Raw genomic sequence first — 21,495 nt, 5'->3', positions numbered from 1 at the left:
CATGACAGCACAATTAGAAAAAAGACTGAGTAGTATGGTTTGTCTGGAAGGGCTGCAGGAGAAAGCCTCTTCTCTCTAAAAAGAACATGGCAGCACAGCTTAGGTTTGCAAAGCTGCATCTGAACAAAGCACAAGACTTCTGGAACAATGTCCTTTGGACAGACCAGACCAAAGTGGAGATGTTTGGTCATAATGCACAGCAGCACGTTTGGAGGAAACCAAACACAAACACCTGACTGAAATGCTCTGGTGGGACCTTAAGAGAGCTGTGCATGAACCAATGCTGCAAACCTCAATGAGCTGAAGCAACGCTGGAAAGAAGAGTGGACCAAGATTCCTGCACAACCATGAGAGAGACTGATAACGTCACAGAAAAAACCATCACTTCATGTTACTGCTGCTGAAGATGCTCCTACTTCTACTGAATTATGGGGTGGACCTGTTTTTTCCCCACACTGCTTCTGCATCTTGGCTGAGTTGTTTTGAATGAATAATAACAGGGTGTAATATGTCATTAACCATAAACTATGATTCATCTGAAGCTGTATTTACCTCATTTTAAGTGTATCATCTTTTTCATATGACAGCGTTCTACATGCAATAGTTCCTTGAACAAACTGTTAGTCTTTTACAAATCCTTTAAAGTTCATTTCTTGTCTCGTTATGTTGTGCTTGTTTTGTTTCTAAATGGTTCTTTATCTATCAGTAAAATGTATTCAAGATCTTGATTGCTGTTAACCATACTAATTAAACATGTGCAGTTGTAAACAGAGAATACTGTGTCTCTGAACCCTTTTTTCCTCATTAAGGCCTCCATGTAAACTAATTTCTAACCCATCAATAACATTTCATGAGAGAAATTTCAAGCTGGAGTTCTGTCTCCGCCTACTGTCTCATACGTGTATTACAGGCACACAACTCTGGACATAATAATGATATCATTCTAAGAATATAGCTCAGTCTAACACTGATGGGTAGGACCCCACATACTCACCATTATATGTTTTAGGCATTTACTTCATGATAAGTTGGTTCCACCTGTCTATTTGGCATGTTTTTTATATAATGGTTTAACATGTGTAAGAATTAGAAAAAGAAGCATTAGCTGTGGGACAAACAGTGCTTTATTGGCTTGTTACATGGACTTCCAAAGACAGACATTAATAAAGTTGATGTAATAAGTTAATGTTATTAATTTAGTGAACCGGAGACATAGTTCTGCCTAGAGTCGTGATAGATATTAGAACCGTCTTCACACCCCCTCATTTTTAACAGTTAAACATGGAAAAAACTGATCTCTGGTCTGGTATATTTTGAGCTGAGTCTGTCGACATCGAGGACAAAGATCCCTGTTGTTTTGGATTCAGGTTACGGAATTATGACTACCTCTTGTTGGAGTTATTTATCAATGAAAAAAGTAAACATGAAGGCTTTCTGGCTGAGGGTTAGCATGAAGTATCACAGACTCTGTTGTTTATATCATGAAGCTTAAGCAAGAAGACGATTAGCTTTGCGTAGCATGAAAGCTGGAAGCTCGACATAGCCTGCCGGAAGGTTAAAAATGTACCAATTTGTACGTCTGATGTTCGTAAATAAACACATTTACAGAGATGCAGAAACCACTGAATATGAGAGCATTTGGTGTCTTTGTATCCTCTGAATTGACCTATAGAAAACAACCGACAGCATGCAGCCTGTTGTTATGCTTATTCTCTTTTACTTAAGTGCAAGCAGTGGCTAAAATGGCATCACTAACAGTGAAGGCTGTGGTGCTGTTGATGAATACTTGGCTAAGATCTGTATTTATGTCATGTTTCCTTGTGGGAATCAGTCCCCCGATCAAAGAGCTTTATATTAGATTGAATTATATATAATAATTATCCTCAAAATGGTCATAGATGTGTATCACATGGTGAACAAATGTGTCATTTTGGGTACTTACAAAAGCACGTTCCAGTCCACAGACACATACCAAGCAAAACTAAATCAATAATAACGCTGACAAGCAAATTCTTTACTTTCTGCCTCACAGACCTGATTATTTTCACACTCAAGTGTTAAAGTACTGATGGGAAACTGGACTTTCAGTGGGTTCGTGTGTTAATTCAAGCCGTTTTTCCTCCAAAGACACAGAAAGCTCATTATCTCCACGTACTAGAAAACATTCTTTTACAGATACTATAAATGCAATTATAGATTGACAGCAACGGCTGCCACTCTACTCTGAAAGAGTCTATAACTGTATTTATGTCTCGCACACAGAATCAACCATTCAAATGAACAGGAAGCTATTTGGGTGCTAAATTGATCATATATGTGTCTCCATTTTTTTTTCATGTGTGCATTCGTAAGATTGCTCTGCATGTCTTCAAACTGCTTGGCATTTGTGAGAACCCAAAATGACTCAAGAAAACATCGGTGACCGTCTTGAGACTTCATTTTTCTACATCAGTCTGAAAACTCCCAAGCAGCTGAGACACATCTGGAACAATTCAGAAATGTTGAATTCAGTTCACTGTTTAAAAGCTTAAATATCTAACATCAGAAATAAATACACACCACTGGTGATGAGTGACTTCCTTCTCTAAGACATGTGATAAATACAGCTTCTCAGACAAGCTTGTAACCATAAGTACTGTTCAGTTATTTGTACCACAACACAGGAGTTAAGTCCTGCTGGTAATACTTAATACAAGTTATGCAAAGATGGCTACTGTAAAGGTCACAATTCTGCGCTCTGATACTTGATCAAATAAACAACACTGTGAGTGAATGGTAGGAGTTTGACGACGTCAGTTGAAGGTGCACGCTCTGTGGAGGCGGCTTTTCATACTGATTACAGATCGGCTTCCTCAATTCTTCTCTACATCCAAACCGTTACTAGAGAGGGGAAATTGCAGAGCTACAGACCATTCTCAGCGCCCCCCCTACAACATGTCATGGAGTCTATGTCTCCGTGCTGGAACTCTCCCCTGGTGTCAGTATTTTCTGGAGGATCTTTTGATAGAACGGGGAGAAGACCAGCTTGTTGAAGTTGACGAGCCGACTGAAGCGAACAGCGAGCTCTTGCAGCTCTCTGCTGACCGGAGCCAGACCTCCTGGGAGAGGAGGAGGGGTCTTGTGTTGACTCGACTCCAGGGCAGCCAGGAGGTAGCTCTGAATTCGAGAGTCTGCGAGGAGAGAGGAGCTTTTGTTACTACCAAACAAATAAACAGAGATGAGAGGGACATAGAGACATACAGCAGGGGACACTGTTCTTACCCATCAGCTTACGGACTTTGTTGTCCGGCTGGGTGACAGCTAAGATTTGACCCTTCAGAGTGCTTGTTCGGTCAGCAGAGAATGGAGAATAGCCATGCTGACTCAGACACTGGCTAAGCTCAATGCACAGTTTCTCCCCGATGGTGGCTAAGGCCTCCTGTGCACCAAAAGACCTTGAGAAGAGCAATAGTTAAGTTTAAAACTTGTCCCAGAATGAAAAGAAAAGTTGTGAATGCGTGACAAACATGGGGAAAGTGTTAGAACACAGTTACTGCAGCTGCAAATGAAGCCAAGAGCCAGGGTGACACAGCTAGCACAGCTAAGCTTCACCTCTAAATTTAGTGTGCATGAGCGCACTCCTGGAGTCTCTGCTGGGTGCCTGACAGCCTCAGAGTCCATGAAGACCCTCTGCAGGCCAAGGTTGTTCTTTTTTTAAACTTGGAACAGAGGCTAGTTGTTCTCCTCCAGCTTCCAGACTTTATGCAGAGCTGAAGGAACTGTTGCTTGGCTCCAAATATGTGTTGAAAGGCATACTGAGCAGTTACCGTTTGTAGCGCTGAGATGCTGCCTTCTCCCCAGCGCTGCAACAGCAACAACGTGTACATCCATGAGATGTGCATGTGAGTTCATCAAATGCTGCAACTTTAGGCTACCATCCACAGAACTTAGCAACAAAAACCATCAATACCATCATTTATAGCAACACCGCATGGCTTCAGCTTATTGCAAGAATCTATACGACAGCAGGTTGCAATGATTCCTTCATCTCAGACGCCGTGCGGCAACCTGAGCTCCATGCGTCAACCTGAGCTCCATGCTTTCAGGAACAAACTCACTGTGTCTTGTGATACAACATATCCTCTGTGTATTGCATGCAGGGGTAACCGCTGACACGCTTACGTCTGTCCATTACCAACTCTAAGCTCGTGTGGTCTCTCCTTCCAACTGGATTTTTGACACACTCTGCTTAAATAACTAATATTACCACAGTTCTTATGTGCTTAAAGAGAAAGGATTTCCCTCTTTACTAAAAACCTGAGGTCACTGGTTCATTTGCACACAGCATTTTGTAGACATATCGTAGATAGTATTCTGCTTTATTCCTGAAATCTTGAGTTCGTTTTTGACACTTCGACTTTTATCTTTAAACTATAAGCCGACTTTATTCTTTTATTTTATTTTCTAAATAGTATTTCAACTTTCCTCACAAACTTTCTGCTTTATTTGTGACATTATCCACCATATTCAGTCTTTCTTCTCGACTCGAAGTTTATTCTCATAATCTGAAAATATCTTTCCCTAATATTCTACACAGTCTCTGCACAAATGCTGCAGCCAAAAATGTCCCAAAAGTAGCAAAATAAGATGCAGAGGCTGAAGGAATGTTCTGCTCTGTATGCCTTTAGCACATAAAAAATGGAAAAAGAAGCAGCCCCATAAAGGAAAACACCCACAACCTGTAGAAATGCGTAACATTAAAAAAAGTATACCTCAGTGCTGAGTGGAAAAGCAAAAGAAACAGGGCTGAAATCATCTTTTACCTCACCGAAAACCCCCGAGCAGTTTATGTTCTGGTTGATGCTGGTCGAACTCGAGTGTGAAATGTGACATTTTTCCTCTAAGATTTCTTCTAAAGATGCGTTCGGTGGTTTCAGGTAAAATAATGAGCTAAAAGACAACACCGACATACTTTTGCTTCTTCAAATAGCCAAAATAAAGCACATTAACGCCAGCATTTCTGTTTACCTTGTACTTGTCTACACAGTGTGTGTGTGTGTGTGTGTTCAACATTTATTTTCCTTTTTACCTGAGTGGTAAGTAAAAACAGGTTTGATTAAAAAGTACATTTCTGCAGACGTGAAAGCCAAAAACATTAAGGTAACTGAGGCTAAAACCTTCCACAGTGTCGAGGGGAACTTTGTCCCGATTGCATTACATGTAGAAATCTAATCGAGATGAGATCATAAGTGTTGTAAGACTTGAAACAAATAAGCTCAAAATGCCCTTGCGATCATATTCAGGGTCACAAGCCATGCATGAATAGATTATCGGAGTAGAGAGTGATGAAAAAACACCCCCAGAGATGGTGTTTCATCCCAAATTTCAAACTAATCCCACAGCACCACACAAATCAAAGCATAAGTACTCAACTGAATGAATGAACACATTACCGGCAAACTGTAACTTCCAAGAAAAAAACAGCTCAGTTTCGGTCACAATCGGGCCATTACGCTCCTGCTCTAATCCTCTTTTGATCATTCTCACGGAGAATAATCAGCAGCTGAGAGATCGGACTGAATCCACTGAATTAAAAGCAAAGTTGGCAACAGAAGCTTTATAAAATGGACATCTGAGTATTTACAGTTGCACTCAGGAAACATTTGTACTCACAGAGTGTGCATGTCTGCAAGCATGACACTGACAGTGTTTTTTAGGGTCTCCATCAGTCCTGGCAGACCTGAGATAGCCTCTCCTGTTGTAGTGTAGACGATGAGGAGCACAGAGGAAAGCAGAACTAACTGCTCGGCTTCCTGCTGCATCGCTTGGAAACGAACCTGATCCATTAACACGGTCTGCAGAGAGAAAAGAGACTTTGGTTGTTGGGTGGAAAACAAACCAGAGGCAAACAGTGAGGACTGAGAGTTTACCTCTGGGAAGGGGTCTGAAGCGTGGTCCCATCTGAGCAGCCGAAGATATGCGAGATTGTGGACATTCAGGGGAACGAGCGATGGCGAGTCATGTGAAGCCGCGCTACAACTGCCCGAGTCCGCTTCTCTCAGGCTTTTCACAGTGTCTTCAAGCCATTTCTCAGTGTAGTCTAAGGCATCTGCAGAAGGAGGGACCATTTTATTCTTTTAATACTGCTGGAAGGTCAAAAGAGTCCAAGTTTATATAACAGTGTTTCTCAATCCTGGTGCTCCCCGCCCTACATGTTTTCCATGTTTCCCTGCTCCAGCACACCTGATTCAAATGAATGGGTCAGGTCTTTAAGCTCTGCAGAAGGCTGAGGACGACCCATTCATTCTAATCAGTTAAACAGTTAGGTTTACTCATTTTGCACATTGTACATATACACACAGTAATAAGATTTAGTGAAATACTTCCCGTTATGTGTCTTTTCAGCAGAGAGAAGGTGAAAAGAGCAAGAAGAACGCGCAAAGCCTAAAACTGGCCTTAAAAATAACATTGAGGTAAGTCAAATAATTATTCTGTGATTGAATTTCAGCTAAATTTCTTTCACAAAGCAAACAAATGGTTCATAGCTCCACTTTTCAACCCTGCAAATCTAAGAACCTGAGCTTATCAACGACAGCTTCTTATTTGTGGTTTAAGCCACTGATGTCTGCAGATTCCAACCCAACATAACTACAGAATAACTCAGAGATTCCTTACAGGGTTGTTTCTCCAGAAACTCTTGGAACTTGTTCCTCTCATACTCAACCGACTGCTGCATGAGATGAGGCCTGATGCTGCTCAAGGCAAAGTTAGCCATGTCCACCTTCATCAGGTCCAGTGTGGAGAATATGGCCCTTAATGCAGAGAAGACGTAAGTAAAACAAGTCGACACAGTGGGAGAAAACATACATCATGGTGAAATTGCTCTGTGAGCTGAAGTTTAAAGGTGGGTCTGCTTTTGTATTGAGTAGCTGTTAATCCAATTTGGCCATCCAAACAAAAGAACATCACTCCACAACAAACTGACTTCTGCACTGTGATGTAGGGGGATAAAATGACATGATCTAAGAATAAACTAAAGCCTGGGACATGCAGAGCTAATAGCATTCTGTCTCTCATCTCATGGCTTACTTCAGCAGAGGCACAATATCAGTGATCTCCTTCAGCTCATTGATGTCCTTGTCTCTGCAGGGAGCGCACAGGGAGCCCATCATCCCAACGATGAACTGGGACAGTTGACTGATGTCGAGAGCTCCGTTTTCAGCCTGCTGCTGGATTAGAGGCAGATCCAGAACCTCCTCAATACGGGAGCGCAGGCGACCATGGCCCGGCAGCAAGAAAGACAGCAGTGTCTGGATTAAAAGTAGAGATGAAGGAAGGTAGATAGAAGCCTTAGAAGTCCCTCAGCCGGGACCTCCTCAAATATACAGGATCACATGTGAAGAGACGTCGGCCTCTAGAACAAGACCCGAATCTTTTCAAATCATTCTTATTCCAGATTCCGACTCAAATGTTTGCACATTTTTGTACATAAAGCATTTAATCAAGGTGCGACTGTTTTGAGAGGCACAAAATGCAAGAAATATAAAAAGGAAAATTAAGGATTTTTGTTTTTCCCAACATTTTATATACTTTATATAATCATTCAGACCCATTTAGAGTTAAGGAAGCTTTTAGAAATCCTAAAATCCAAACATTCTTTGAAAAGAGGCCCTGTGATGGACTCGCCCTCTCGCCTCTCACCTGATGACCGCTGAAATAAGCTCCAGCCCCCCCCCGCGACCCGACCGACCGATTAAGCGAGTTTAGAAAATGGAAGGATGGATGTTTGAAAAGAGCCATTTAACACCTAATTTTTCTGAAAAACCTCAAGATGTCGATTTGAACTCAGCTGTCACTGACCACGAAACAATCATGGCTCAGCCTCAAAAGAATAAGTTTAAATATGAAATAAAACCATTTGAGAGGTTCAACGTGGCTTTTTTAAACAAAGAGATAAACCAGTGTTGTGTCTACTCATAACATAACTTAAAAACTGTCAAACACAACACAGTTTGACAGACAGAAAATAGCATTTCTGCAGCAACAAGGTGATTCCCAAAGAGCTATTAGCTGAAAACTTGGCATATCTCAGCATGGTGTGCAGTGTGTCCTTAAAACATTTGAGGAAACTGGACAAGTGGAGGACAAAATAAGAAGTGTCAGGCCTAAAGAACTATCTACAGCAGATGAACAGTATCTGAAAGTGATGTCCTTAAGAAAGAGGAAAAAATCCAGCAAAGACCTGACAGGACCTGAGAGATGCATCTGGACCTTCAGCTGATCCATCTACTGTTGGCCCAAGCCTCATCAGAAATGGTCTCCATGGAAGGGTGGCTGTCAAGAAGCCATTCTTAAGGAAGGGAAACAGGGAGAAAAGGCTGAGCTATGCCAAATGACACAAGAAGTGGACTGAAAATCAGTGGCAACAGGTCTTATGGAGGGATGAATCCTCCCCAGAGCCCGGACCTCAACGTTACTGAAGCAGTGTGGGATCATCTGACAGAGAACGGAACAAAAGGCAGCCAACATCCAAAGAAGAGCTTTGGGATGTCCTTCAAGAAGCCTGGCCAAAAGAAGGCAACATTTCCAAATGATCAAACAATTGTTCATTCACCTAAGGGCATTAATGGAGAGGTGAGGCCCAAGAATAAGGAACAATAACAGCTCTCTATAAATGAGAAACCGTGCAGGCATCAGGGACGTCTCGTATCAAACTGAAATCCACAAAGAATGTTTTTATTTTCATGTTTTGTACGAGTCCGACCAATTAAACAACTGATCTGTGTGTTAATAAACTGATACATTTTCCTGTTTATCAGAGACTTCACCTCTTTAATCTCTGCCAGAAGTTTGATGGCGTGGTCGTATGATGGCGGCTCCTCTCTCAGCTGAGCTTCCAAACAATCCCAGAATGCTTTGTGCATGATCTCCTTCACTTTGCGCTCCAAACTGTAGCAGAACAAAAGACAGACTCCTGAGTCTGCAGCAACACAGAGCTCACGGTAAGACAAAGCCAGGAAAAACATTTCCAGTATCAGACCAAATCCTCACCTTCCTTCAGGAAGCTCAGTGGGCTTGACTTGAAAAGCCTGGTTGACCATTATTTCATGAGCCAAAGCCATGTTTGTGACTCCTTTAGCCGTCTCCATCAGCTCCTCCACAGAGACGAACCTGGGCGGGCTGGCTGTGAGAATGAAAACATGTTTTTAATCACACAAAATCAGGAGACTTTCAGTCGGAGATCAAACAGTGCTCAAGGACAAGAAACTGGGTGAACTCCTACTTTCAAACTCTCTGTTCTTTTGCCTCAGAAATAATCCAATTCATCGCTATGAGCATAAACACAGAGTCACAATGTTTCACTCAGATGTTTAATGCCATCATCTGTCACGTGTAACACTGTGTAAAGCTTATATTTGAAAAAACACCAGCGGGAATAATCATATGACAGGAACAATCTGGAAATCACAGCTAATCTAATTTTAAAAGGTTTTCTGCCTATAACAGCAGACGGAAAAGAACAATGTGGAAGAGAAAATTTTGGTGGGAGAGTTTTATATGTACATTTACCAGAGCAAAGAAAAAGAAGGAAACACGACCTCCTCTTTCAGAGGGGCTGAGTTGAATGTTACATCTTAGAAAGGTGTCATCCTTACAGACATCCTACAGACTTAGAAGAACCCATCCAGTCTGTTATGTCCTGATGTGAGGAGCCAGTAACCACTATTACTCATGAACACAAAGCCCCCCAAAGCTGTAATAACATTATCAAATAATGAAAACCCTTGACATGTAAAGCTTGCTCTGTTATTGTGCCAAAGGACCACAATTAGCACGTTTGTCTTATTGTTAGTTGGCTGTTTTTCCTCAAGATTGTCCAGCTAAAATGAAAGAAGCCACGAGTGCCCCACAGAGCAGACAGAAGAGTTTTCTCCCCACTTGATGTCACCCTGCCCCTTGTGGTGAAAAACTTTAAGGATCCACCTTTAAGGACACGACGCACAGCTTACAGAGATACGCCAAGCTTTCAGCTTTGGAAACCACCTTCTTGGTGTAAAGTGTTTGTCTTTGTTTGTGGCAACATTTCTACGTCTTCGTGGTGGACATTTAATACAGAGGCATCATCTCTGAACGTTTTGTTGTGAGTAGGAACACTCTTTTATCCTTCTCCTATGCTTCAGTTTCCTCCTTTGCTTTAAAACCGTGTTATCTTTGGGATTTTTCATAGATGCAACTAAAGAAATGGGAGCAAATTATGTGTCTTTAGGACAGGCTGCTGGAAACAAAGTGCCTGAAGACTCTATTTAAAATGGCTTCTTTGCTAAGTTGTCTGTTATGTGCAGACACAACACTGGTTCATCTCTTGAGTTTGGCACCTTTTTTATGCTTGAATGATTCATAGGTCAGTGTTAAGTGGCATATTAGGTGACACAGTCCTCTAAAAACTGGACTGGACTGAAAATGAGTGAAAAAGCAGCCAATGTTCAAACAAAAACATTCATTTTGGGTCTTAATGCTAACTGTGCGTCTGTTTTAGATGCTATAATGAAGAGAGAAAACAACCCTGCACCTCACCTTGTGGAGTATTCCCTCTGTGAGGGCTCGGAGTATTTGCCCTGACCCTCTTCCTCACCGTGTCCTCAGAGGCATCCTGCGCCCTCGCCTCCTTCGCCTCCTTGTCTCCTCCACTCTGGAAACGGTCTGTGTCCTTTGGCATGCTGGAGTCTGGAGGATAACAGGTTATAGAGGTGGTTCATTTTTAAAGCTACACGCGCAGATATGCTACACCTTGAAGCTATGATCGTTACACGTTGGATTTTCGTGTTTTCGCACAAACAGAGGATGTGGAGGGCTATTTTTGTGCTGTTCAAATGATGACATCATCATCACTGGTAGAGGAGGGGGAGAAGAGTCAAAGCGATGCTAAAGTGGTGAACACGACAGAAGTAAACAGAACCGGTACTGGGTCTGTCTTCAGTCTGGTCTGCGGTACTGACCTGGGAGCTGAGAGATGGGTTAGCTGTGGGCTCAACTTATCCAACGATGGGGTTGTTCAGCTCTTTGTCAACAACAACAAAGCCGGATGACACAGCGACTCCTTTATAACCCGCATATAGCTCCGTTCTCACGGCCACAGATTTATTCACAGCCGCTCACTGCCGGACACCGTCCTCTACCGAAGGGAGGCTTGGTTTCATCCTCGGATACTTGATTTTGTTGAGGTCGCAGCCGTTTCTCCAACGGGTCAGACTCTTCCGGTACTGGGTGGGGCTAAAGTGACGTCGAAGTCGAGCCTTTTCTCTCCTGTTCCTCACCAGTCAGTTCATTTGGTTTAAGGATTCATTTGTTGAGCTGGTCCCTCTACACAACTTTGCCATCTTCTTTCTTCTAATTGATACAGAAAAATCTCAGCTGGGGTAATAATATTTTATCACATCAAATCTTTATTTGAATCAGTTTCATTATTAATACATTTGACAGACATTGTCTTTAATGAAAAGATTGTGATACAATGGCTTTTGTTTAATAATAAAGCAAATACATGTGCAAACATCCTGAAAGCATCTTTCATATTCACATATTTACAATACTCTGACTGTTAGTCACAAACATTACTGTAACACAACGAATAGTTGAGAAAACTTGAGGAAAAAGGCAAAATGCTGTAGCGGTTCTGTTAATTTACTCATCTGAAGAGTTCTGTCTGTTCAGGACAACACTTTGACCTACAGAACCTAAGTCCACACAATACATAATCACCTCACTGAGTAAAGTAAGAAATGCTGCAGCTGGAACCCTAATTTTTCCTCAACTTTCTTTGTTTACAGTGTTTTGTTTGAGTCAGATACTTAACAAAAAAATATTTCAAAACAAACAAAAAGATGTCACTAAAACACAAAAAGTACATCTATAGATAACTACGAATAAACATAACAAAAACCTTTCTTTTAATACATCTACAGCTCACTGACAGCAGAGTCACCAAAGTACTGGTTGAATATCTCTGGGTGGGACTGGTAAAACTGTCTGAGGCGACGCTTCCGCTCCTTGGCTGACACCTTGATATCCAGGTGGATGCTGTTTAAGAGCACCCACAGTTCCTGGTTCGTGGTCTCCTTTGTGGTTTCAGTGTAAGTCCTGCTGGAGACCTGCTGACTGATCGTAGAACCTGCAGGACAAAGAGAAAAGAAAACATGTTAACACAGAAGCAACAGATACTTTTCTTTGTTTACGGTGTGAACTGATTTGTTTTGGTCACTTAGAGACACAAAATTGGATTAAAAAGATGTTAAAAGCTTGAAAAGCCATTTAAACATTGAAGATGAAGCTGAAGTTGAAGCTTTTACCTCTGAATTTTGGTCTCCACACACTCCTGAGGGAAATATCTGCTTCGTTGAAGCTCACCTATATTGAACAGTTATCAACAAACTTTGACACTCAGCTGCTGTGCTGGGCAGGTAGTGTGTAATAAGATCAGTACTCCTACATGTTGTTATTTGGATTAAAGGAGCTGCATTAGGCTGGTTTAGGTCATTTTTATCTGACAGATTGTTCATGCAAACAGAATCTTCCTCTAACACCAGAGTAAGTTATGGAGTTCCTCAGGGATCTGTGCTTGGACCGATTCTTTTCCGTTTGTACATGCTTCCATTCAATCATTTTATCAGACAGCATGGCATAAATTTCCACTCTTACACCGATCGGTTATATTTATCTATGAATAAAGATTAAACCAATCTTTTGGTTAGATTACAAATATGTCTGAAAGACGTGTAAAAACCTCAATGGCTGATTTCTCTGCTCCTACATTTAGACAAAACCAAATGTGTTGTATTTGGACCCGAGTGCTTCAGGGAAGATACCGTCTACAGTTATTCCAGATGGCTTTACCTTGGCTTCTTCTACTACCGTGGAGTTTTTTTGACTGGATTAAAATAAACTGAACAATGTAAAAGAGTGTCAGCCAAAACACTGAAGTCACAGGCCAGCAAACCCAAACAACAAGCTGCAAGATGCTTGGACTACAAAACAACTGCACCAGAAGATAATTAAATGTGGTTTTGTTACTCCAAGTTACGTAGTTAAAGGGGAAATAATAAAACCGCCACCTTGTGCATGCTTACAATGGGGAATTGAATGGAAGAGAAATTTCAATGCCATCTGTTGGTTTCCTTAGCTCTGCAACTTTTCTAAAATTTGTCTTCTATGACTTGAATTAAATGTAATTGGATTATGATTGTACTATAGTGAATTGGATTAAAAATGGCTTGATTAGGACTGTATCCTTGAATTGAATATTCAATGAATATAATACAAAATAAAAAATTCAACAAATAAACATTTCTTTCTGTGCTTGGGAGCTTATAATTAGGTGTCAAAGTCAGCAGCTAAACATCTGTGCAGAAATATCTCATTCAGTGGGACCCTTTTACTTTGCAATCAACAGCTAATCCTAATCGCTTAATAAAGAAAAGAAACGATCAATGTTCTTCCAGTCCAGTCCTTCCTATCTGTGGTTAGAGACTGTATGTTTTCTCATTGGGTAATAAAGTGTTCAAATCCACACTAGTTGCAATGAAAAGCTGTAAATTCATGATTTAAAAGAGAGAAGTTGTATTATTTCTGTGGTATTTTGGCCATTGCATGTCACAGGTAAGACTTGTCTGCTTTAACACAAGAATATTGTTTAATGTGGCTTTAAAAGTATATTTAAAAAACCTGGATAAGGAATAAAGAACAAGGCAAAGCCTCAAGACACCACCCTGTTTGAAAATATTCAAGATAACATGCCAGGAAAAGTCGAAGAAAGCTTGCTCTTCTTTCACTAATTCCACACATTTGAAGTGTTTGAGAAATAATCTGTAATGGATACAAGTGAGTTTTCTAAAAAACCTTTTGCTTTAAAATAAATAACAGCATCGTTACAAGCTGAAATACCACGAAACCTACATGTTTCACGTATTAAAAGAGTTTAAAACCAAAATCTAAAAACAAATATTTGAAATGTTCTTTGATGTCAGTCTTCAATATTTTTTTCCAGGTAATAAAAGTGGTGTTGTCGATAAAATAAAAAAAGTATGTCTCAGTCTACTTTCTTCAGTTTCTAAAATATAGTCCAAGTGTTGGACACTGCTGTTGACATTTACCTGCACCCGTCACATCGGGCTGTTTGCCCTGAGCAAGGCTGGCCAGCTTGTCACTGACTCCTTTGTGCAGAGCCCCCGGTATCTGGAGGGAAGACAATGAAGCATTGATTAAACTGTCATTTGCTCTTTTCATTGATCCCATAAACAAAACTTTAAAAATTAGCCTAATTTGATTATACAACAACGTTAGTGACACAGTGCAGCATTGTCAGGGCAGGAATGAGTTTAAAAAAGGCTCCGATTTGAATTAAACTGGATTATTTAACTGGAAACAACACTCCAGGAGTTTTAGTGTTGAATTCTTGAAAAGGCAACTAAATGTTTACACTATGTATGAAACACTCACTCAGTTAGAATAATGCTCCAAAATAGTTTCTGAAAATGGATGAAAGCACAAGCTTTTCTGTAGCTACTCGAGCTAGCTACTTACATAGAAGATATGCTACTATGTCGCTGCTTGAATTAAAGCCCTCTGAGAGGCAGAGCATTCAACATGGCTGCTACCGCTGCTAGTCGTGGGATTGGAAGTGTAACAAGTTACCAGCATCTCTGATTAAAGGCTGCTGGTCTCAACTGGGATCTTTGCAACATTCAATTCAGAATCTGTGGACCACGGACATTAACATCTAGCCAGCAATGAGTCTTCTAATGTCTGTATGAACCTGGCTTCTACAGTGGGATTTTAGAGCAGAATTACAGGGAATTAAGGTGGATAAGACCCCAGTTAGAATAGAACATTCTAGTTGTATACAGATACAGATTACAACGAATGTCTTTTATTTCATTTAGACATTTGTAATGAAAACTGTATGTCAGCACAGTCTTGAGGCAGTTAAAATGGTCTGGGGCCCACACTTTTTGCTGCTTGATCATAGTCTCTAATAGGCTTTTTTCTGTTGCCCCTCAGTGTATAACACGAGACCTGTAAACCTTGTAAAAGGCAGGTTACAGGTGCGATTTATCCATCCATTGAAATGTCAATAATAAATTCTATTTGAGCATCTTTAAAGACTTTAAACATTAAGTCACAATCTGTGCAACCGAATAAAACTATTCAAACACTCATCAATGATACATTAAGTTTAGTGATGTCACTTTAGAGAAACACTTAACTGGCTGCACTGTCTTTTTAAAGTACCCAGAGATCCATTTAGGGGAGTGGTGTAATGCAGTCCAATAGCGCTCAGTTACCTTAAAGATTTCCTTTATGTTGCTAAGCATAAAGACCAACATAAGGTCCTCTTTCTCCTTTGAAAAAGACTTGCTGTGTAGTATTGCCCGGGAGAAGGACTTCTTCACTGCCAGTCTGTTCTCCATCTGTCAAAATACAGACATTGGGGAGTAGATATGTGGAAGAAACTAATTTTCATGCTGCTTTGCAAGAGGCTGCACCATTTTAACTATCTGGTATTCATTTCTAAAGAACGTCTGTTTCAAGGGTAAATAACGCCCCTGTTCTCACCTCCTTGTCCACTTTTATCCCCTGTGGATCAGCTGCCAGAGACATAAATGTGAGCAGCCTGCGTAGCTCTTCTCTGCTGCTCTGTGGCAGCAGCTTCAGACACAGCTGCAGCGCCTCAAGAGCCTTATCTAACTTGGCTTTCACTAAAAACCCAAAAAGAGACGTACACCAAGGAGCCAGAAAGGTACACAACATTCAGTTTGTTGCTATTTCAGCCGGAGTTACATGAAAAAGATGCTCTGTTACGTACAAAACGTCTGGGTCGCAGTTTTGCTTCTTACCCAGCAGGTCGGTGATGGCTGTGTAGATGTCAGTCATGTGCTGAGGCAGCAGAGGGGGCCCGTTTGTGGTGCTGTAATGTTTGACCAGAGTCCCAAACAGCAGCAGCTTACACTGGGCCAAGCTGCTCTGGGAGAGACAAGTCTGCCCCTCACCGCTGAAACCTAGAGTTAACAAAGTTCAGATTTTAACACTGTACAGTTACCACTGTTGGATTTTAATGTAACATCTACAGTGCACACAAAGCCAACTTCCAGCTCGCCAGTGGAGGCAGAATTATGAACATAACACAATATGAACAATTGAAGATTGTGTAGAAAGTAGCAGCATGTGCTTTGTTTTTGCTAATGTCCTACAGATCTGTCTCTCTTGAGTTATGGTTACCAGTTTCTTCACTCCACATGTTGTGAAGCTGTTGCTTGTTTTGGAGAAATGAAGATGACAAATGAGAGAGGATTGTGTGTTACGTGCTAAGGTAGCCATTTGCTTTCTGTCGTCACTGCCGCCTCACTTCTCGTGCACGAATTCAGTGCACTAAAAAGGCCAATCGCAATGGAGATGGATAGAACAAAAGATGAATGACTTGCTGAAGCAAAAGGAAAACATGTTGCTTGTTTTGTCTCGAATCGTCTTTCTATTGAGAGACTACAACGAAAGAGGGGATGAAGCCAGGCCCCAAATCTAATGGCACTTCCGTTCCACATACTGTAGAAATAAGGATACCCAGTAATGACAGACTCACCAATTAATCTGCTGAGCGTAGAGTCTTCCAGAACACTTTAATATTCTAAAAACTTCCCTGTCTCCCTCCGTCTTTCTCCCAACTTTTTGTTTTGGATGTGTTGCATATTAAATTTGATGTTTTCGAAAAACAATGATGCTGGTCGGTGAAGACACCGAAAACTACGTCTTTGGACTGTCTGTTAATCAAAATTTCAAACAAATAAATGAATGACAGACTTAGGTTTGCACTTTAGAAGTGAGGATACCAGCTCCCACTGATTATCGTACTGACTTGAAGCACTTGCCTCCCACTTGGATGCTGCTGCCCGCCGGTTCTCGGCTGCTGCTCTCCTTCTCTTGGGGGAAACAGTGAGGCAGCTCCCTGCTCAGCTCCACAACAGGCTGGTCAGGGAGGAAGTCCAAACAATCCAGAGCTGCACAGAGCCACTCATCTTCTCTGAGGGAAGCACAAGAGCATACACATGGAAATGTATGATTAGAGTTAAATATTTGGAGGCTTAACACAGCAGCAAACAACTCTTTGCACTGAGAGCAGTCACCCTTCTTGTGTATGCTGGAATTCCTGTTGCAGCCTGAAGCAGACAGACTTCCAGAACTCATAACATGTTAACTGGAAATCAAATATCTTGAACGATGTAACAATTTTTAAAATGCACCCAAAGAAGAGCAGAGAAAGGAGGTCTTTTCAGCATCCATTACATATAAAAGTGGGCGTAACGCACTGATCCTACCATGCAAATCAAATTTAGAAGAAACTCTACATGTTGTTAAGGATACTGTTAATGTAATCATAAATAAAGCAGAGGGCTGTAACAAAACAGTGGACAGACATCAGAGCAAGCAGCAGCATCACACCTCACTGACATACTGTCGTTTAAAATGACAGCTCTAAACTATGATAGCCTGTTCCCTCAACTTCTCTCTCCACGTGTGTCTTTCTTGCTTGCAAGACGTGTGACAAAGAAATTTGTAAGGAGAGGAAATGCAATGTAAAAAATAAAGACGGTACATAATAAGCGTACTCTTTAAAACGGGTGTGGATCAGCTGGACAAACAGTTATCATTTTCTCAAGTTTTGGAAGATATGAATATTTGATCAATAGCACCACCATCAGCAGATGGAGATGGGTAAAAAACTAGCCCTGCTATTCTAAAAAGAGGAAACAAATACGAGCCTTTCAAACCGTAAAATCTAAAGTGTGGTTGGTACCCCGCCTTTGTGTTAGGCTTAGCTCATCAATTGTAGGCGATATTTTCATGTGAAGATAACATTTTCCAAAGCAATAAGTGTGCTTTGGTATTTCTGAGATGAAACCTGAGGAACCGTGTAAAAAGACCTTCATAGGAAGAAACTTAAAGACTTCAGTCACTAATCAAAACCTCACAACTCCTTGTTAGTGTGAATAAATGCAGAAAGAGACCATGAGATTCAAAGACAATCATACTGGGAGTTCTTGAAGGCCTTGAGGATATGTCTGTCCAGGTGGTTGCTGCTGTAGATCAGGTCGGGGTTACCATGAGCCACCAGGTTGGTTGGAGGTGGAGAGGTTGGGCTCTGGATGCACTGAAGCACATTCTCCAGCAGGGGGAGCTCCACGAGGTTTAAGAGCCTGTGCAAGGTCTGTTCCTGCCACACCTCATCTACCACTGTAGAACAAAAATAAATGGCTTCTGAACTGTACAGCTCTTAGTTGCTGCAAAATTGTCGGGGGTCTGTACATTTTAATCTGGCAGGAATTGCCAACACTGAGTCCATTAACATGATTTACAGTACGCAGGAATGTAAGTGGAGGTGGCGCATCAGTTTTGTGCTGCCAAACCAATTAATCTATGGTGTTCATCTTTCTCAGTTTGTCCAGAATTGATCATTCTGACAAACTTTTCATCCAAACAAAACAAAACGTGAACAGATAAGCATGGTAGCAGGAACAGGAAACCGATAATATTCCTCAAAAGGCACCCTTGGCCCTGCATGCCTTATGCCCAGCACATTCTGGGATACGATCGATTCCCTTGAAAAAAAAACATCCGTAGATTAAATGTAGCTCTTCCGCCATCTCCCTCCAAAAAATATACATACAGTACACTGCAAAAGTCTTGATCCACTTGTCATTTAATTTTTATATTTTGCTCCTAAACAGCCAGACTTGGTCTTGAGAAATAGTTCTCCAGACTTTATGTGCATCTTTCAAAGCTTTTCTTTGGACATCGGCTCCTTTTTCACCCATTTTCATTCCAGTCATTATACCTGACCAGTTACAGAGAAACATTTCTGTTTGGCTGTTAAGCCCCTATCTACAGCAGATGAACAGTATCTGAAAGTAATGTCCTTAAGAAAGAGGGAAAAAATCCAGCAAAGACCTGACACAGGACCTGAGAGATACATCTGGACCTTCAGCTGATCCATCTACTGTTGGCCCAAGCCTCATCAGAAATGGTCTCCGTGGAAGGGTGGCTGTCAAGAAGCCATTCTTAAGGAAGGGAAACAGGGAGAAAAGGCTGAGCTATGCCAAATGACACAAGAAGTGGACTGAAAATCAGTGGCAACAGGTCTTATGGAGGGATGAATCCTCCCCAGAGCCCGGACCTCAACATTACTGAAGCAGTGTGGGATCATCTGACAGAGAACGGAACAAAAGGCAGCCAACATCCGAAAAAGAGCTTTGGGATGTAAATGTTTCCCTGGAAAAACTTTAAGAAATAACTGGAGGCTGCAGACTGTTCTTTTTTTCTTTTTTTAACGGAACTGTGTGTTTCAGGGTAAGAAAAAAGGCACATGGTAATGAAGGTAAACAGGGTCACAGGACTGACTTACACGACTGTGGTAAAACCGAGTCCGTCAGTGCTCTGCTGGGGCTTAGACTGTCCACAAGTGGCTCCAATGAAAGGTTAGCAGTGAGACGAGTCTGAAGCGGGCTGACCAACATAGACGCCTCACAGACTTTGACAGGGGTGGACATCTGGACGTGTGGCTCAGTGGGACACATCTGCTTCTCTGGCCTGAGATGGAAAACAAAGACAGCTGAGTGCTCACACTGATGACATCCTGGGAAACTCTTTATGGATCAAGACAAATAATGAATTATCATAAGCAGATAAAGACTTCACTGTCGTACTTCATAAAATACAGAACTTCTGCTAATGGTGTGTCAATTTAGATTCATGCGACTGAGAGTTGTAAGATGAACATTTTAGAGCAAATACCGGTCTGGAGGAGCTCTGCAGAAGAGTCTTTGAATCCCATTCACAAGCACACCTTTTTCCAACTCATCTACTGAAGGCGTACATCCACCTACAAACCTGTGTGAAGGCACAGGCTAATGTAAGTGCACCGTGACAGCACATTCACCTTCCATTATTGCTGGATTATCTGATTTCAATTATGGATTTTCAAACAAGTTTGTGTATTCATCGTCTCAAACCTGTACAGAGCACTCTTACTGTCCTGAAACACATCCCGCTTCTTGTTTTTGCCAAACACTTTGGTTCCTACTGCCTCAAACACATTGCACTCCAGCAGGGCCTGGCACACACACATCACCTTGTCCCGTGACACACTGGCACCTTTAGTTTTAACCAAACAGATGGGTTAAATGCCTAAAACTGAAGTCACGAAAGGTGATTTGGGTAAAATCGAATCCTCAGATGTTGAATTAGAAATCCATAGAAACACACCCTCAAAACCCCTGGCGTGAGTAATGTGTTCTGACACGACATCCACAGCCTCTGAACCAAGGAAGCAGTCGCTGTGGGACTTGAGGTGGACCAGTCTGCGCTTCACTGTCACAGTAGACTTGAGGTGGGAGATTAGGCTGCACCACATGGAAGAAGACTGGACTGGCTTGGTGGCAACTCCGAGAGCTAAGAGAAAGATGCAGAGAATCAGAGTACAAACAAGAGCAAACATAAGAGAAACACAGGAGCTCTCACCAAAACCAGTTCTTTGCAAAGTTGTCTGTTATGTGTAGACACAACGCTGGTTCATTCCTTGAGTTAGGTGCAATTTTTACGCTTTAATGACTCACATGTCAGTGTGACGAGGCTCAACAAACAAAACAATACAATCCTCTGAAAATGGTCTGGCTCAAAGACAGAGAAAAAGCAGCCAGCGTCCAGAGAAAAATACCATTGCTCAAAACCACCAGAAAGTCTGGATGCTAGAAGGAAAACATAAGAGGCGGCAAAGATTAATTATCTGGAAGTGGAGAGATTAAACTAATTTTCTTTTTGAGTAAAAGTAACTAACTCACTCTGAATCCTGTCCAAAACTCCCCGGAGTATTTTATGGCTTTTACTTTGCGGTTGTTGCTGCGTGATAAGGCCTCCCAGGGCTGCAGAAATCAACACTGGTTCAAACGCGAGTTTAATCAACTCACCTTGAGGACGCACACACAATTTCTCTGCAAGGTTCAACGCCGCAGCTCTTTCTTTTATTGAAGCCATGTTTTTTTGACGGATGCAAATGCTTCTGGGACGCACGTCTTTAACTGTGAACCGGCGGGAGCACAAGCAGAACGACGCAAACTGCAGCTGCAGGCATGTCTATGCCGAGAGAAACCTCTGCTCCATGTGCAGCTTTAACTTTTTACCGCTAGATGGCAGCAGCCACAAAGTCACACTGAGCTCGACTCGATGGTGCAGGATTTTAATTGAGACGTTGAGGTTTTATTGACTTGGCTTCATGTTGAATCAAAAGAAATGAAAGAGAATTTTGTTTGATCCTCTCCCGAGTTTTAGCCAGGGATGCCTTCATGTTCTGGCATCTGTCTTGTCTTCCTGCTGATCATCTCACATAATGATTATTAGTTAAACAATTTACAGACAACATTGTCCAATTTATGTCAAATGTGACACATGTGATCTTTATTTCAGAGGTCTCTTTAG

At 41.6% G+C, this 21,495-nt stretch overlaps 1 protein-coding gene and 1 pseudogene across 2 annotated transcripts in view; both read right to left on the bottom strand.

Moving 5' to 3' along the window:
- The window catches only part of tcp11l1 (t-complex 11, testis-specific-like 1), a 69,127-nt gene extending 57,886 nt beyond the window's left edge, over window positions 1–11,241 (bottom strand). Inside the window, exons 1-10 of one of the 2 annotated variants that reach the window (XR_011915830.1) lie at window positions 10,977–11,241; window positions 10,555–10,704; window positions 9,031–9,163; window positions 8,808–8,928; window positions 7,069–7,289; window positions 6,655–6,791; window positions 5,910–6,088; window positions 5,653–5,834; window positions 3,262–3,434; window positions 2,764–3,170 (exon numbers count right to left, since the gene is read on the bottom strand). Coding sequence is in view for 1 of the 2 variants with exons in the window: in XM_072386599.1 (XP_072242700.1) it covers window positions 2,947–3,170; window positions 3,262–3,434; window positions 5,653–5,834; window positions 5,910–6,088; window positions 6,655–6,791; window positions 7,069–7,289; window positions 8,808–8,928; window positions 9,031–9,163; window positions 10,555–10,696 (1,512 nt within the window). In the remaining variant the exon portion in view is untranslated. Of the gene's footprint in view, window positions 1–1,106; window positions 3,171–3,261; window positions 3,435–5,652; window positions 5,835–5,909; window positions 6,089–6,654; window positions 6,792–7,068; window positions 7,290–8,807; window positions 8,929–9,030; window positions 9,164–10,554; window positions 10,705–10,976 lie in introns of those variants that run through there. The other variant, XM_072386599.1, reaches the window with a different exon arrangement.
- Window positions 11,242–11,650: 409 nt separating this feature from the next.
- LOC140307632 (DEP domain-containing protein 7-like) lies at window positions 11,651–21,072 on the bottom strand (annotated as a pseudogene).
- Window positions 21,073–21,495: the final 423 nt, after the last annotated feature.

This window comes from Leuresthes tenuis, unplaced genomic scaffold (assembly GCF_036924035.1).
Source record: "Leuresthes tenuis unplaced genomic scaffold, fLeuTen1.0.hap1 SCAF_5, whole genome shotgun sequence".
Lineage (NCBI taxonomy): Eukaryota > Metazoa > Chordata > Actinopteri > Atheriniformes > Atherinopsidae > Leuresthes > Leuresthes tenuis.
The sequence above is the reverse complement of the archived record's forward strand: the minus strand, read 5'-3'. Positions and strand labels throughout refer to the sequence as shown.